This window comes from Musca autumnalis, unplaced genomic scaffold, assembly GCF_047663935.1.
Source record: "Musca autumnalis isolate F117 unplaced genomic scaffold, ASM4766393v1 scaffold_3, whole genome shotgun sequence".
NCBI classification, from domain to species: domain Eukaryota; kingdom Metazoa; phylum Arthropoda; class Insecta; order Diptera; family Muscidae; genus Musca; species Musca autumnalis.
Genome location: NW_027411866.1, coordinates 172,805,168 through 172,823,913, shown reverse-complemented (window position 1 = coordinate 172,823,913; position 18,746 = coordinate 172,805,168). Strand labels below are relative to the sequence as shown.

The window sequence follows — 18,746 nt, the reverse complement described above, 5'->3', positions numbered from 1 at the left end:
TTAAAGGAATATTTTTCAAAGGTCCTTCAAGGCCATAGGCGTGGATTTTTAAAGGAATATTTTTCAAAGGTCCTTCAAGGCCATAGGCGTGGATTTTTAAAGGAATATTTTTCAAAGGTCCTTCAAGGCCATAGGCGTGAATTTTTAAAGGAATATTTTTCAAAGGCCCTTCAAGGCCATAGGCGTGGATTTTTAAAGGAATATTTTTCAAAGGTCCTTCAAGGCCATAGGCGTGGATTTTTAAAGGAATATTTTTCAAAGGTCCTTCAAGGCCATAGGCGTGGATTTTTAAAGGAATATTTTTCAAAGGTCCTTCAAGGCCATAGGCGTGGATTTTTAAAGGAATATTTTTCAAAGGTCCTTCAAGGCCATAGGCGTGGATTTTTAAAGGAATATTTTTCAAAGGTCGTTCAAGGCCATAGGCGTGGATTTTTAAAGGAATATTTTTCAAAGGTCCTATGGCCTTGACATAGACGTGGATTTTTAAAGGAATATTTTTCAAAGGTCCTATGGCCTTGACATAGACGTGGATTTTTAAAGGAATATTTTTCAAAGGTCCTATGGCCTTGACATAGACGTGGATTTTTAAAGGAATATTTTTCAAAGGTCCTATGGCCTTGACATAGACGTGGATTTTTAAAGGAATATTTTTCAAAGGTCCTATGGCCTTGACATAGACGTGGATTTTTAAAGGAATATTTTTCAAAGGTCCTATGGCCTTGACATAGACGTGGATTTTTAAAGGAATATTTTTCAAAGGTCCTATGGCCTTGACATAGACGTGGATTTTTAAAGGAATATTTTTCAAAGGTCCTATGGCCTTGACATAGACGTGGATTTTTAAAGGAATATTTTTCAAAGGTCCTTCAAGGCCATAGGCGTGGATTTTTAAAGGAATATTTTTCAAAGGTCCTTCAAGGCCATAGGCGTGGATTTTTAAAGGAATATTTTTCAAAGGTGCTTCAAGGCCAGAGAAGTGGATTTTTAAAGGAATATTTTTCAAAGGTCCTATGGCCTTGACATAGACGTGGATTTTTAAAGGAATATTTTTCAAAGGTCCTATGGCCTTGACATAGACGTGGATTTTTAAAGGAATATTTTTCAAAGGTCCTATGGCCTTGACATAGACGTGGATTTTTAAAGGAATATTTTTCAAAGGTCCTATGGCCTTGACATAGACGTGGATTTTTAAAGGAATATTTTTCAAAGGTCCTTCAAGGCCATAGGCGTGGATTTTTAAAGGAATATTTTTCAAAGGTCCTTCAAGGCCATAGGCGTGGATTTTTAAAGGAATATTTTTCAAAGGTCGTTCAAGGCCATAGGCGTGGATTTTTAAAGGAATATTTTTCAAAGGTCCTATGGCCTTGACATAGACGTGGATTTTTAAAGGAATATTTTTCAAAGGTCCTATGGCCTTGACATAGACGTGGATTTTTAAAGGAATATTTTTCAAAGGTCCTATGGCCTTGACATAGACGTGGATTTTTAAAGGAATATTTTTCAAAGGTCCTATGGCCTTGACATAGACGTGGATTTTTAAAGGAATATTTTTCAAAGGTCCTATGGCCTTGACATAGACGTGGATTTTTAAAGGAATATTTTTCAAAGGTCCTATGGCCTTGACATAGACGTGGATTTTTAAAGGAATATTTTTCAAAGGTCCTATGGCCTTGACATAGACGTGGATTTTTAAAGGAATATTTTTCAAAGGTCCTATGGCCTTGACATAGACGTGGATTTTTAAAGGAATATTTTTCAAAGGTCCTATGGCCTTGACATAGACGTGGATTTTTAAAGGAATATTTTTCAAAGGTCCTATGGCCTTGACATAGACGTGGATTTTTAAAGGAATATTTTTCAAAGGTCCTATGGCCTTGACATAGACGTGGATTTTTAAAGGAATATTTTTCAAAGGATCTTCAATGGCATAGAATTGGATTTTTAAGGGAATATTTTTCAAAGGTCCTTCAAGGCCATAGAAGTGGATTTTTAAAGGAATTTTTTAAATGTCCTTCAAGCCCATAGTTGTGGATTTTTAAAGGAATATTTTTCAAAGGTCCTTCAATGCCATAAACGTGGATTTTTAAAGGAATATTTTCAAATGTCCCTCTATGCCATAAACATGGATTTTTAAAGGAATATTTTTCAAAGGTCCTTCGAGGCTATACACGTGGATTTTTAAAGGAATATTGGTCAAAGGTCGTTCAAGGCCATATAAGTGGATTTTTAAAGGAATATTTTTCAAAGGTCCTTCGAGGCTATACACGTGGATTTTTAAAGGAATATTTTTCAAAGGTCCTTCAAGGCCATAGGCGTGGATTTTTAAAGGAATATTTTTTCATGGACCATCAGACCAATAAACGTAGATTTTTAAGGAATATTGTTTCAAAGGACCTTTAGAGCAATAAACGTGGATTTTTAAGGAATATTTTCAAATTTCCTTCTATGCCATAAACTTGGATTTTTAAAGAATTACTTTTCAAAGGATCTTCAAGGCCATAGAAGTGGATTTTTAAAGGAACTTTTTTAAATGTCCTTCAATGCCATAAACTTGGATTTTTAAAGGATTATTTTTCAAAGGATCTTCAAATCCATAGAAGTGGATTTTTAAAGGAATTTTGTTTTAAATGTCCTTCAAGGCCACAGAACTGGATTTTTAAATGAATATTTTTCAAAGGTCCTTCAGGCCATAGAAGTGGATTTTTAACCATTTCAGTGTCAAAATTAATTTCTGCCCATGTAAAACAGTCTCAAATGTCGAATGTATTCGACAAATAGACTGGGATGGTTAAGGGAATATTTTTTAAAAGGCCTTCATAGCCATAAACGGGAATTTTTGAAGGAATATTTTCAAAGGTCCTTCAATGCCATAAACGTGGATTTTTAAAGGAATATTTTCAAATGTCCTTCAATGCTATAAGTGTGGATTTTTAAAGGAATATTTTTCAAAGGTCCTTCGAGGCTATATACGTGGATTTTTAAAGGAATATTGTTCAAAGGTCTTCAAGGCCATAGAAGTGGATTTTTAAGGAATATTTTTCAAAGGTCCTCCAAGACCATAGAAGTGTATTTTTATAGGAATATTTTTCAAAGGTCCTTCAAGGCCATAGAAGTGGATTTTAAATGCATATTTTTTAAAGGTCCTTCAAGGCCATAGGCGTTTTTCAAAGGTCCTTCAAGGCAACAAAAGTGAATTTTTAAAGGAATTATTTTCAAAGGTCCTTCAAGGCAACAAAAGTGGATTTTTAAAGGAATATTTTTCAAAGGTTCTTCAATGCCATAGAAGTGGATTTTTTAGGAATATTTTCAAAGGTCCTTCAAGACCATAGAAGTGGATTTTTATAGGAATATTTTTTAAAGGTCCTTTAAGGCCATATACGTAAATTTTTAAAGGTATATTTTTCAAAGGTACTTCAAGGCCATAAAAGTGGATTTTTAAAGGAATATTTTTCAAAGTTCCTTCATGGCCGTAGAAGTGGATTTTTATAGGAATATTTTTCAAAGGTTCTTCAAGGCCATAGATGTGGATTTTTAAAGGAATATTTTTCAAATGTCCTTCAAGACTATAGAAGTGGATTTTTAAGGCCATATAAGTGGATTTTTAAAGGAATATTTTTTAAAGGTCCTTCAAGGCCGTAGAAGTGGATTTTAAAGGAATATTTTTCAAAGGCCTTTCAAAGCCATATACGTAGACTTTTAAAAGAATATTTTTCAAAGGTCCTTCAAGGCGATAGAAGTGGATTTTTAAAAGAATATTTTTCAAGGGTCCTTCAAGGCCATAGGCGTGGATTTTTAAAGCAATACCCAAAAAGCAAATAGCCATAAAGGAATATTTTTTCATGGACCATCAGACCAATAAACGTAGATTTTTAAGGAATATTTTTCAAGGACCATCAGATCATTAAACGTGGTCTTTTAAGGAATATTTTCAAAGGTCCTCCAATGCCATAAACGTGGATTTTTATAGGAATATTTTTCAAAGGTCCTTCAAAGCTATAGGTGTGGATTTTTAAAGGAATATTTTTCAAAGGTCCATCTAGGCCATAAACGTGGATTTTTAAAAGAATATTTTTCAAAGGTCCTTCGAGGCCATAGGCGTGGATTTTTAAAGGACTTGAATTTGTAAAAGAATATTTTTCAAAGGTGCTTCAAGGCCAGAGAAGTGGATTTTTAAAGGAATATTTTTCTTATATTTCCTTAAAAATCCATTTTTGAAGGACCATCAAACCAATAAACGTGGATTTTTAAGAAATATTTTTTCAAGAATCATTAATCCAATAAACGTGGATTTTTAAAGGAATATTTTGCAAAGGTCCTTCAAGGCCATAGAAGTGGATTTTTAAGGGAATAATTTTCAAAGGTTCTTCAAGGCCGTAGACGTGGATTTTTAAAGGAATATTTTTCAAAGGTCGTTCAAGGCTATATACGTGGATTTTTCAAGAAACATTAAAGGTCCTTCAAGGCCGTAGAAGTGGAGTTTTAAAGGAATATTTTTCAAAGGCCCTTCAAGGAATATTTTTCAAAGGTCCTTCAAGGCCATAGAAGTGTTTTTTTAAAGCAATATTTTTCAAAGGTCCTTTAAGGCCATAGAAGAGGATTTTTAAGGGAATATTTTTCAAAGGTCCTTCAAGGCCGTAGACGTGGATTTTTAAAGGAATATGTTTCAAATGTCTTTCAAGGCTATGTACGTGGATTTTTAAAGGTCCTTCAAGGCCATAGAAGTGGATTTTTTAAGGAATATTTTTCAAAGGTCCTTCAAGGCCATAGACGTGGATTTTTAAAGGAATATTTTTCAAAGGTCCTTCAAGGCCATATAAGTGGATGTTTTAAGGAATATTTTTCAAAGGTCCTTCCATGCCATAAACGTGGTCCGTTAAGGCTATCGACTTGGATTTTAAAGGAACTTTTTTCAAAGCTCCTTCAAGGCCATAGAAGTGGATTTTTGAAGGAATATTTTTCAAAGGTATTTCAAGGTCATAGACGTGAATTTGTAAAGGAATATTTTTTTAAGGTCCTTCAAGGCCAAAGACTTGAATTTTTAAAGGAATATTTTTCAAAGGTCCTCCAAGGCCATAAAAGTGGATTTTTAAAGGAATATTTTTTAAAGGTACTTCAAAACCATAGACGTGGATTTTTGAAGGAATATTTTTCAAGGGTCCTTAAAGGCCATAGAAGATGATTTTAAACGGAATACTTTTTAAAGATCCCCCAAGGCCATAGAAGTGGATTTTTTAAGGAAAATTTTTCACGGTTACTTCAAAGCCATAAAACTGGATTTTTAGAGGAATATTTTCTAAATGCATTATCCAATTGGATACGGTGGATAATACATTAAGGCCAAATAAATGATATATATAAAGTCTCCCCAACTACGGAATAAAACGGATTATCCCTTCAAATCAAAGGGATAACCTAGATATGTTACTCATATTAATTGGATAACGTAGATAAGGTTTCTGAATCAAGTAGATAACATGGATAATGGTTTCAATTAATTGTTTAACATAGGTATAGTATTCATATCATTTGGATATCGTGAATAAAGTATTCGAATGCATGGATTCCATATGCGAATCTATTGAGCATTGGTTGAACTTTGATTGATAGCTCAACTCAGTGTTTTAAACAATTTGAATAACTCAGATAAATTATCCATATTGTTTTGATAACATAAATATTACTTTTAAATCTATTAGATGAGTCAGATAAGTTATCCGCATCAAGTCAATATGGCGAATAATTAATTTACATTTTTGGATAACTTGAGGAACGTCTTTGAAAAAATTTAGCTTACAGATAAGATATTTACAATTAATTTTATAACGAAGATAAAATATTTACAGCAACAAGTTAAAATCGACATCAATTTGTTAAAGTGTATATTATAAAAAAATCGACTGGAAAATTCAGATAACTTATCCGTATCAATACAAATATTTAGATAAGTTATCCACACCATTTACAGAGAATGGACATCGTATTTAAATTGCTTGGATAATTGAGATAAAATAAAATATTGTTAATTAAAAAACTATTTATTTTTAATATAACAGTTGATAACTTTGATAACTTAATATAATAAAACATCATCTAACTAATCAGCTATTCAAACTACAGTGTTCTTGGCTACAACTACAAGGTGACTTCGAAATAATATGCAAACGAGGTGTCTAAAGGTAATGAAAACAAAGCGTTTTGAAGAATGGATGTAAATCAAATAAAATTCTACGTGCATGGCGGCGGTGCGTTTATGTGTGTGTGTGTGCATGGAAATGAGCTAGTGAAGCAAACGAAATGGAATTTAATAACGCAAACAATAGGAATAACAAGAAGGAAAACTAAGATTTATTTGGAAAACTTAGTAACAACACACACAAATGATGATAAAGTATTTATTACCAAAGCGAAAGTCCTTGCGTCTATTGTTATTGTTGTTGTATCCAGAACCAGAACCCGTTGTGGCACCAGCATGCGAAGACTTAACACGTAAAATGCGCGGTTGAGCCAAACGCTTAATGCGCTTTAATAAATCACTAACGAATGCACAATTACCACCGGCAAGAACACCAACAACCATATCCTTAGTGGTGGTAATACTAGTGGGAGTAGCAGTACTACTTGATGCTGTAGTAGTAGTAGGAAGAGGATGTGTGTTGATGCTAGTACATGTAGTAGTGGTGTTATTAATGATGGGAGAAACGATTGGAGAAGAAGCATTAACATTGCCGGTTGGATTAGCAGCAACACTAGAGGATACTTTAGATTTTACATCATACACCTTTAAATGTTTGTTAAATCTATGAGGTTGATGATGGCGGTAATGCTGTTGGGCTGCTGCCGCCGCCATATCCTCGTAATCGGGGGAGTTAAATTCGGCCTTATCGATGCCATTGATTATTACATCTTCTGCGGCATTGGGTTGAACTTTTGCTGCTTTTGTCGCGGGTGTAGTACTTTGTGTTGAATTGGCAGCAGCGGCGGCAGCACCATGATGAGGTATATTAAAACGATGGTTAATGAATTTTGTGGTTTTATGTTTGTAATTAGTAGCTGATATTTTATGGTTATTAGTAGTTGTAGTAGTAGTAGTAGCTGTTATTGAAGCACTGTATTCTTCCACCAAACCACCATTATTGTATGGCAATTTAATAGCTGTGAACGAATGAATGGTAATAACCACAATTTAAATATGAAATTATTTGAAATTGTAATATTTACGAGGATTATTAATATGCCTACAGCAAATGTAGTCTCGATTGTTTGTATACAAAAGTGTTTCTACTTAAAACGTATTACATTGAAATTGTTGCAATTAAATGTTTCTATTGAAATAAGAAAGAAGTACAACACATAGAGGGGGTTTATGGGGGGGGATCTACTTACTTTTTACTCTCAGCCAAGTATAGGCAGATTTTTCACCAGCCTCATTCACTGCCAAACATTGATACATAGCTGAATCTTCTAGCTCCAGTTTTTTAATGTGCAAAGCATTATCCTCCGCAATAGAATATCTACAATGGGGAAAGGTGAGAAAATACAGGAAATTAAAAATTGGAATTATAAAATTTGTTACTGTTGATAAGTTATTCGAATCCAAATTGTGTGAATAATGCAGTTCATTATTAGGATAACGAGGATAATTTATCCATACTCTTTTGAGGCCTCATATATGTTATCCAATCAATTTGGAAGGCGAGGATAATTTATCCACACTCTTTTGAGGCCTCATATATGTTATTCAATCAATTTGGAAGGCGATGATAATTTTTCCACACTCTTTTGAGGCCTCATATATGTTATTCAATCAATTTGGAAGGTGTGGGTAAATTATCCACACTCTTTTGAGGCCTCTTATATGTTATCCAATCAATTTGGAAGGCGTGGATAATTTATCCATTCTCTTTTCAGGCCTCATGCACGTTATCCAATTAATTTGGAAGGCGTGGATAATTTATCAACACTCCTTTGAGACCTCATATATGATATCCAATCAATTTGAAAGGCGTGGATAATTTATCCACATTCTTTTGAGGGTTTCATATATGTTATACAATCAATTTGGAAGGATAGGATATATTATCCACACTATTTTGAGGCCTCATACATTTTACCCAATCAATTTTGAAGGCGAGGAAAATATATCCACACTCTTTTGAGGCCTCATATTTTATCCAATCAATTTGGTAGGCGAGGATAATTTATCGATACTCTTTTGAGGCCCCATATATGTTATCCAATCAATTAAGAAGGCGAGGATAAATTATCCACGCTCTTTTGAGGCCTCATATATGTTATACAATCAATTTGGAAGGCGAGGATAACTTATCCACACTATTTTAAGGCCACATATATGTTATCCAATCAATTTGGAAGGCGAGGATAATTAATACACACTCTTTTGAGGCCTCTTATATATGTTATCCAATCAATTTGGAAGGCGTGGATAATTTATCCATTCTCTTTTCAGGTCTCATGCATGTTATCCAATTAATTTGGAAGGCGTGGATAATTTATCAACACTCCTTTGAGACCTCATATATGATATCCAATCAATTTGAAAGGCGTGGATAATTTATCCACATTCTTTTGAGGGTTTCATATATGTTATACAATCAATTTGGAAGGATAGGATATATTATCCACACTATTTTGAGGCCTCATACATTTTACCCAATCAATTTTGAAGGCGAGGAAAATATATCCACACTCTTTTGAGGCATCATATTTTATCCAATCAATTTGGTAGGCGAGGATAATTTATCGATACTCTTTTGAGGCCCCATATATGTTATCCAATCAATTAAGAAGGCGAGGATAAATTATCCACGCTCTTTTGAGGCCTCATATATGTTATCCAATCAATTTGGAAGGCGAGGATAATTAATACACACTCTTTTGAGGCCTCTTATATATGTTATCCAATCAATTTGGAAGGCGTGGATAATTTATCCATTCTCTTTTCAGGTCTCATGCATGTTATCCAATTAATTTGGAAGGCGTGGATAATTTATCAACACTCCTTTGAGACCTCATATATGATATCCAATCAATTTGAAAGGCGTGGATAATTTATCCACATTCTTTTGAGGGTTTCATATATGTTATACAATCAATTTGGAAGGATAGGATATATTATCCACACTATTTTGAGGCCTCATACATTTTACCCAATCAATTTTGAAGGCGAGGAAAATATATCCACACTCTTTTGAGGCATCATATTTTATCCAATCAATTTGGTAGGCGAGGATAATTTATCGATACTCTTTTGAGGCCCCATATATGTTATCCAATCAATTAAGAAGGCGAGGATAAATTATCCACGCTCTTTTGAGGCCTCATATATGTTATACAATCAATTTGGAAGGCGAGGATAACTTATCCACACTATTTTAGGGCCACATATATGTTATCCAATCAATTTGGAAGGCGAGGATAATTAATCCACACTCTTTTGAGGGCTCATATTTTATCCAATCAATTTGGAAGGCGTGGATAACTTATCCACATTCATTTGAGGCCTTTTATAGGTTATCCAATCAATTTGGAAGGCGAGGATAATTTATCCACACTCTTTTGAGGCCTCATATATGTTAAACAATCAATTTGGAAGGTGTGGATAATTTATCAATACTCTTTTGAGCCTCATATATAATATTCAATCAATTTGAAAGGCGTGGATACACTCTTTCTTGAGGCCTCCTATGTGTTGTCCAATTAATTTGGAAGGCGTTGATACTCTCTCTTTTGAGGCCTCCTATATGTTGTCCAATTAATTTGGAAGGCATGAATAATTTATCCACACTCTTCTGAGGCCTCATTTATGTTATCCAATCAATTTGGAAGGCGTGGATAATTTATCCATTCTCTTTTCAGGTCTCATACATGTTATCCAATTGATTTGGAAGGCGTGGATAATTTATCAACACTCCTTTGAGACCTCATATATGTTATCCAATCAATTTGAAAGGCGTGGATAATTTATCAACACTCCTTTGAGACCTCATATATGATATCCAATCAATTTGAAAGGCGTGGATAATTTATCCACATTCTTTTGAGGGTTTCATATATGTTATACAATCAATTTGGAAGGATAGGATATATTATCCACACTATTTTGAGGCCTCATACATTTTACCCAATCAATTTTGAAGGCGAGGAAAATATATCCACACTCTTTTGAGGCCTCATATTTTATCCAATCAATTTGGTAGGCGAGGATAATTTATCGATACTCTTTTGAGGCCCCGTATATGTTATCCAATCAATTAAGAAGGCGAGGATAAATTATCCACGCTCTTTTGAGGCCTCATATATGTTATACAATCAATTTGGAAGGCGAGGATAACTTATCCACACTATTTTAAGGCCACATATATGTTATCCAATCAATTTGGAAGGCGAGGATAATTAATACACACTCTTTTGAGGCCTCTTATATATGTTATCCAATCAATTTGGAAGGCGTGGATAATTTATCCATTCTCTTTTCAGGTCTCATGCATGTTATCCAATTAATTTGGAAGGCGTGGATAATTTATCAACACTCCTTTGAGACCTCATATATGATATCCAATCAATTTGAAAGGCGTGGATAATTTATCCACATTCTTTTGAGGGTTTCATATATGTTATACAATCAATTTGGAAGGATAGGATATATTATCCACACTATTTTGAGGCCTCATACATTTTACCCAATCAATTTTGAAGGCGAGGAAAATATATCCACACTCTTTTGAGGCATCATATTTTATCCAATCAATTTGGTAGGCGAGGATAATTTATCGATACTCTTTTGAGGCCCCATATATGTTATCCAATCAATTAAGAAGGCGAGGATAAATTATCCACGCTCTTTTGAGGCCTCATATATGTTATACAATCAATTTGGAAGGCGAGGATAACTTATCCACACTATTTTAAGGCCACATATATGATCTCCAATCAATTTGGAAGGCGAGGATAATTAATTTTACCCAATCAATTTTGAAGGCGAGGAAAATATATCCACACTCTTTTGAGGCATCATATTTTATCCAATCAATTTGGTAGGCGAGGATAATTTATCGATACTCTTTTGAGGCCCCATATATGTTATCCAATCAATTAAGAAGGCGAGGATAAATTATCCACACTCTTTTGAGGGCTCATATTTTATCCAATCAATTTGGAAGGCGTGGATAACTTATCCACATTCATTTGAGGCCTTTTATAGGTTATCCAATCAATTTGGAAGGCGAGGATAATTTATCCACACTCTTTTGAGGCCTCATATATGTTAAACAATCAATTTGGAAGGTGTGGATAATTTATCAATACTCTTTTGAGCCTCATATATAATATTCAATCAATTTGAAAGGCGTGGATACACTCTTTCTTGAGGCCTCCTATGTGTTGTCCAATTAATTTGGAAGGCGTTGATACTCTCTCTTTTGAGGCCTCCTATATGTTGTCCAATTAATTTGGAAGGCATGAATAATTTATCCACACTCTTCTGAGGCCTCATTTATGTTATCCAATCAATTTGGAAGGCGTGGATAATTTATCCATTCTCTTTTCAGGTCTCATACATGTTATCCAATTGATTTGGAAGGCGTGGATAATTTATCAACACTCCTTTGAGACCTCATATATGTTATCCAATCAATTTGAAAGGCGTGGATAATTTATCCACATTCTTTTGGGGTCTCATATATGTTATATAATCAATTTGGAAGGATAGGATATATTATCCACACTATTTTGAGGCCTCATACATTTTACCCAATCAATCTGGAAGGCGAGGATAATTTATCGATACTCATATATGTTATCCAATCAATTAGGAAGGCGAGGATAAATTATCCACGCTCTTTTGAGGCCACATATATGTTATCCAATCAATTTGGAAGACGAGGGTAATTAATCCACACTCTTTTGAGGGCTCATATTTTATCCAATCAATTTGGAAGGCGTGGATAACTTATCCACATTCATTTGAGGCCTTTTATAGGTTTTCCAATCAATTAGGAAGGCGAGGATAATTAATCCACAATCTTTTGAGGCCTCATATATGTTATCCAATTAATTTGGAAGGCGAGGTTAATTTATCCACACTCTTTTGAGGCCTCATATATGTTAAACAATCAATTAGGAAGGCGAGGATAAATTATCCACGCTCTTTTGAGGCCTCATATATGTTATACAATCAATGTGGAAGGCGAGGATAATTTATCCACACTATTTTGAGTCCACATATATGTTATCCAATCAATTTGGAAGGCGAGGGTAATTAATCCACACTCTTTTGAGGGCTCATATTTTATCCAATCAATTTGGAAGGCGTGGATAACTTATCCACATTCATTTGAGGCCTTTTATAGGTTATCCAATCAATTTGGAAGGCGAGGAAAATATATCCACACTCTTTTGAGGCCTCATATTTTATCCAATCAATTTGGTAGGCGAGGATAATTTATCGATACTCTTTTGAGGCCTCATATATGTTATCTAATCAATTAGGAAGGCGAGGATCAATTATCCACGCTCTTTTGAGGCCACATATATGTTATCCAATCAATTTGGAAGGCGAGGGTAATTAATCCACACTCTTTTGAGGGCTCATATTTTATCCAATCAATTTGGAAGGCGTGGATAACTTATCCATATTCATTTGAGGCCTTTTATAGGTTATCCAATCAATTAGGAAGGCGAGGATAATTAATCCACAATCTTTTGAGGCCTCATATATGTTAAACAATCAATTTGGAAGGTGTGGATAATTTATCAATACTCTTTTGAGCCTCATATATAATATTCAATCAATTTGAAAGGCGTGGATACTCTCTTTCTTGAGGCCTCCTATATGTTGTCCAATTAATTTGGAAGGCGTGGATACTCTCTCTTTTGCGGCCTTCTATATGTTGTCCAATTAATTTGGAAGGCATGAATAATTTATCCACACTCTTCTGAGGCATCATTTATGTTATCCAATCAATTTGGAAGGCGTTGATAATTTATCCATTCTCTCTTCAGGCCTCATACATGTTATCCAATTAATTATGAAGGCGTGGATAATTTATCAACACTCCTTTGAGACCTCATATATGTTATCCAATCAATTTGAAAGGCGTGGATAATGTATCTACATTCTTTTGGGGTCTCATACATTTTACCCAATCAATTTGGAAGGCGAGGAAAATATATCCACACTCTTTTGGGGCCTCATATTTTATCCAATCAATTTGGTAGGCGAGGATAATTTATCGATACTCTTTTGAGGCCTCATATAAGTTATCCAATCAATTAGGAAGGCGAGGATAAATTATCCACGCTGTTTTGAGGCCTCATATATGTTATACAATCAATGTGGAAGGCGAGGATAATCTATCCACACTATTTTGAGTCCACATATATGTTATCCAATCAATTTGGAAGGCGAGGATAATTAATCCACACTCTTTTGAGGGCTCATATTTTATCCAATTAATTTGGAAGGCGTGGATAACTTATCCACATTCATTTGAGGCTTTTTATAGGTTATCCAATCAATTAGGAAGGCGAGGATAAATTATCCACACTCTTTTGAGGCCTCATATATGTTATCCAATCAATTTGGAAGGCGAGGATAATTTATCCACACTCTTTTGAGGCCTCATTTATGTTATCCCATCAATTTGGATGGTGTTTATAGTTTATCCACGTCGTTTTGAGGTCTCATATATGTTGTCCAATCAATTTGGAATCCGTTTTTAGTTTATCCACACTCTTTTGAAGCCTCATATACGCTATCCTATCAGTTTGAAGGGCGTGGATAATTTATCCAAACTCTTTTTAGGTTTCATCGGATAAGAAATCCAAACTTGTAGATAAGTATTTCCTTATATGGATAAAAAATTATATATTCGATTCATCAGATAAATTATCCACATATATACATTTATTATCCATACTATGTGGAATAAATGCATAAATTATCAAAAATATTTTGATAGGATTGATACATTAGTAGAATTATCTGCACACGTACATAGATAAGCTGTTCCCAATATTTATATAACATGGATTAATAAACCTCATTTTGAATATATTAGAGCTATATAAGTTATTCAACTTTCAGAGAAAGTATCTTCATGCTCTGTCTCTTAAAAAATTCCAACTAAAATTTCTACTTACTTTTCATTATTCAAATCGATGGGTTCGGCATTACGAAACCATGTCACCGAGGGTTGGGGATCTCCGACCACATCACAAGGCAGCGACACCAAAACTCCCAAATCACCAAAAGTCTCCTGACGCATTGGTGTAAAAAATATTGGTGGCTCAAGGATTTCGATTTTCGCCTTCGCAACCAAGGTCTGATAACCACCACTACGCAGACGCACCTGACATGAATATTCACCGGAATGTGTTAAATTCACCGACAACAAAGCCAACGAACGATTCCATGGATCATTGAGGGTATGGGCAATCTCGGCATTCTCTATTGGTATGCCATCTTTGAACCACAGTGTTTCCAACTCATGCAACGGTCTTGCATTGGCAATGCATTGCAACTCGGCAACTTGTTCGCCACGTTTCAATTTCATATCCTGCGGATGTACAATAATTTCCGGCGGCACTTCAATGTACGGATCACCGCTTACATTCACATGTATAAAACTACTGGTCTCCTCTTTGCCCAGTTGGGTGTTTATGGCACGTGCCCGATATGCCTGACGATCCACTTCGTCTGTGTTGAGGATAATCAATTGATTGGATTTTGTGAATGCGTATTTAATGTCATAATTGAGCGGTCCATCGACAGTTTGCCATATAACCGATGGCACAGGAACTGATTCGATGTCGGGTAAATCCAATATGGCCGGATGGCCAGATATGACATTTAAACGGCCCTCGGATACATTGTTGAATGTGCCCATATCTGGAAAATAAAAGCAAAGCAAAACAAAGAGAACAAATGAATGGATGATTGGATTGAACGAACGAATACAACAACAGCAGTAACAATTAAGCATGAATGGGTAAATAAAATGTGTAATCATTTAGGGCAAAAAATTAACAAATTATTAGCATTTATTTGTTATTTCCATGTCAGTGAATGAATGCATGAATGGTGGCGAATGGCATGATTTTGTTCACCATAAAACCAGCAGCGGGTGTTCATTTTATTATCCCTCTTTGGAACTATCAACTTTAGTTGCTGCCATCATTTAGTTAATGTCCGACATGCTTATTCAGCCTGTTGGCTGGCGGCGGGCTATGCAAACTATGGTTATGTGTAGCTTTTATTGTTCCACATTTCTCCTTTTCTAGAGTCATTCAGTCAGTCCGGAAAGAGTCAAAGATTAAACCCATCATTCAGACGACATTGAGTCCAACCAAGCAACAACCAACAATTCATTCATTCATCCACTGGACGTGCTGTGTTTGCACAAAATTTTTAGCATTGCGGATATTCACGCAATGTACAAAAACGCAACAGACACATAAACGTAGTCACGCACACACAGTTACAACATAACCACTACGCACTGCTGGGGAACAGCAACCTATATAATAACACTGTAAGAAAAAATATAGCTGAATACGGTAGTCTGAATGAAGTTGAAACATGAGTTCATAAAGAAAGTGCCCCCGACAAGATCTAAAAGATCTGTGATGGCATGGTGGAGAGTTGAGATTCCCCATTATTCCATACCACCTGCGGTACCAGAAAAATGACCTCTGGTCAGATCTCGTAAACGAGTTACTTCCAGTTTCGGTCCCTTACGTCCTGGGGACTGGTAATCCCCCGTGGCAATATACGCGGTTAAGCCTATTAAACCCCAACACAACAACATAGAAACAACACCTACGACGACACCTGCACTAACGCTCTGCGAAGGCGGAACGCCCTATTTGCAAAGTCCCCAAGACTAGTACGAGTAGAGCTAGTGGAGAGCACATGACTCACATCCCATTGGCCATCAACTCTGGTGATGCCCATGGAATCTAGGTTCCTGAAGTCCTCATAATGGGGACACTCACACAACACATGCAGCCAGTCTTCGACTGGAGCCCCACAACTGCACGATGAAGTGCCAGAAAGGTTTCTACTATGCAAAAATGCATTGAGAGACCCATTCCCAGTCAACTATCCCAGATGTAGGCCGAAACCAAAATCGGGGTTCGTCATGGCAAAAGTAACATCCGGGATAAACCTAAATGTTACTCGCCCATTCTCGCACTCGTTCCATCTAGATGTTACGAGCTCACGCAGCCGCGCCTTGCGATTCAAGGCATCCAAGCTCTCCACAACTTCTACTGCCCAATCAGTGGGAACAATCGGCAAACCTCTCTTGGCTAAAAATGACACGTTTGCACGTATCACTTCCAGGTCAATAGGAGGGACACCCAACAACATCAGCATAGCCTCAGTAGACACTGTGCGGCATACAGGGTGACACGCCAGCATCATAATGCACTGACATGACAGTATCTCACGATACCCATACCCTGTAACTGCAGTGTGCCATATAGGGGCACCGTATGTTGCACAGGCAACAAGCAGTCCAGCATATACCACCCGCAACGCACGCCTACTCAGATCCCAATCCGAACGCAAAATGCGACGAACAGGACTTACAACGCTGCACATTTTCTCTTTGAGCCGATCTAAGTGAGCGATGAAATTCATCCTCTCACCCATTGTGATGCCCAAATACCTCACTTCAGTCTTATACTAGAGACCTTGACCATCGAAGACAACGCTCGGATGTCGATTGCCAGACAATCTACCCTTGAGTAGCATTGTGACACTCTTCTCTCTAGCGACTTGGACACCAACCCTGGTACCCCAAGTGCCAACAATAGACATCATTCTGGAGGCCAACTGTTCCATCTCAGAACGAGATTGAGCCTCAACCAGAATGAGCAAATCGTCTGCCAAAGCACAGACCTTGCAAAGCGAGCTGAGTTGTTGCAGTAGTGGATCCATTATTAGGTTCCAAATAAATGGACCACAAATGGACCCCTGCGGACAACCCCGAACAACATCAATGGAGACTCTATTGTTTGCACCAATAGAGCAAGCCACCCGATCTGAGAAATAGCTTTGCCAAAGCTTTATCTCACGGCATCCTACTTCCTGTAGACGAACAAGTACTCTTGACCAACAAAGGTAGTCAAAAGCACCCTTGAAGTCGACGAATATGCCCAAGACATATCGACTCGAAGACTCAGACACACAGCGCTTAACATGCAACCATGCGTCTCCTATACTACGGCCTGGTTTAAACTCAAACTGCCATTCAGACTCTGCGCCAGTAAGTCTCTCCTGAAGCCGATGCACCATTATCCTTTCCAGTACTTTTCCAAGCACTGGAAGAAGACTGATGCCGCGATAAGATCGAGGATTACTCCTGACCTTATCTGGCGACTTCAAGAGGACAATCACTTTAGCAGATTTCCACTCTCGTGGAAACACACCCATACTCACACATTTACACAGCAAAGCCTCTAGGAAATCCGGAATGACCCTCCAGGTGCTTTTACCCATCTCTCTGGTCAGACCGTCTAACCCAGGCGATTTCCTGCAGCGAACTAACGCTACAACCTGATTGATCTCATATATTTCCAGATCTGGTGCAACAGGTAGCCCCTCCTGTGGAGGAGGTACCTCCTGTTCCGTCCTTGGAAAGAATGAGGACATCAGGGCATAAACACATTCACTCCACGTAGTCAGAACTCTATCGTCTACTTTGATGCCAGAGACATCAAGAGTCTTCTTCGGTCTACATAGCCTATACAGTCCACCCCAAGGGTCCGCACGGTTTCTTTCCACAAAAGATTGCCACTGACAATCCTTTGCAGATGCCGTCATCTCCTGGTACTCATTCAAGCATTGCCTATAGGCTGCTGAATGAACGCCAACATAATCCGCGTTCCGTCGTTTGGCTCTCTGGAATTTCTTCCGGAGGCAGGCGCCTCCGCTTCTGACTCAAAGTTCTTTTCCACCATGACAGTTTCCTAGAACTTCTTCGGCTGTACCTCTCAAACAATGAATATTTGACACTAGAAATAGGGACCAGGGAGAGTGAAAGCTGTGACGAGCGCGACACTTTCGCAAAAGCATTTACCAATACCCGCTCTTGAGATCCAATGACGGGATAACTCTTTCAGCTGATCCAAGATCGCTATGATCTTCGGCAGAAGATACGTGCCTGGTTCTCTTGCGGCGTTTTGTTGACGATAAGCTATGCACATTCGCTAACCTTCGTGCTTCTTTCGTGCCAACACTATGGGGGAACTATAAGGACTGTGACATACTTCAAACCTGTTTTCGGCTATGGTATTTTAGTGTATCCATCGTTTATGTCATCATTGGTAGATTAAGAAGTATATATTGTTGATAGGGTTATGGTTGAATGTGATTTTTGGCCATGGTACACAATCTTTTATATTTTCGGAATGCCTCTTGGAGGTTGTTTCGGATGATTTACGTCTGTTAGACTGTGCAGGTCCGTCGCTAACTGCTGTCCGTGAGACGACCTTCCCATCCAAGATCATAGGTCTGTTTTGAGTATGACATATATGTATACCTAGTTCTACGGGTTTTGTCAGTGTCGGTAGTACGGTTGCCTCTGTTAAAGTTGTCTTATCATAAAATGTACGCGCACGGGATATACTTTGCTACAAGTAGCCATTTGCTGGTCAGCTAGTTTCACTTTACGGGTAATATCAACCCCATTGAACTCCCGACCTAGCTGTCAATATAAGTG

The 18,746-nt window shown here is 36.9% G+C and overlaps 1 protein-coding gene across 20 annotated transcripts in view; it reads right to left on the bottom strand.

Moving 5' to 3' along the window:
- sdk (sidekick cell adhesion molecule) overlaps positions 1–18,746 on the bottom strand; it is a 459,794-nt gene that overhangs the window by 138,671 nt on the left and 302,377 nt on the right. For 10 of the 20 annotated variants that reach the window (XM_073975465.1, XM_073975468.1, XM_073975471.1 and 7 more), the window contains exons 4-6: positions 14,161–14,908; positions 7,384–7,511; positions 6,400–7,152 (exon numbers count right to left, since the gene is read on the bottom strand). In XM_073975465.1, the coding sequence (XP_073831566.1) occupies positions 6,400–7,152; positions 7,384–7,511; positions 14,161–14,908 (1,629 nt within the window). The remainder of the gene's footprint in view (positions 1–6,399; positions 7,153–7,383; positions 7,512–14,160; positions 14,909–18,746) is intronic. The other 10 variants (XM_073975479.1, XM_073975482.1, XM_073975481.1 and 7 more) reach the window with 1 other exon arrangement.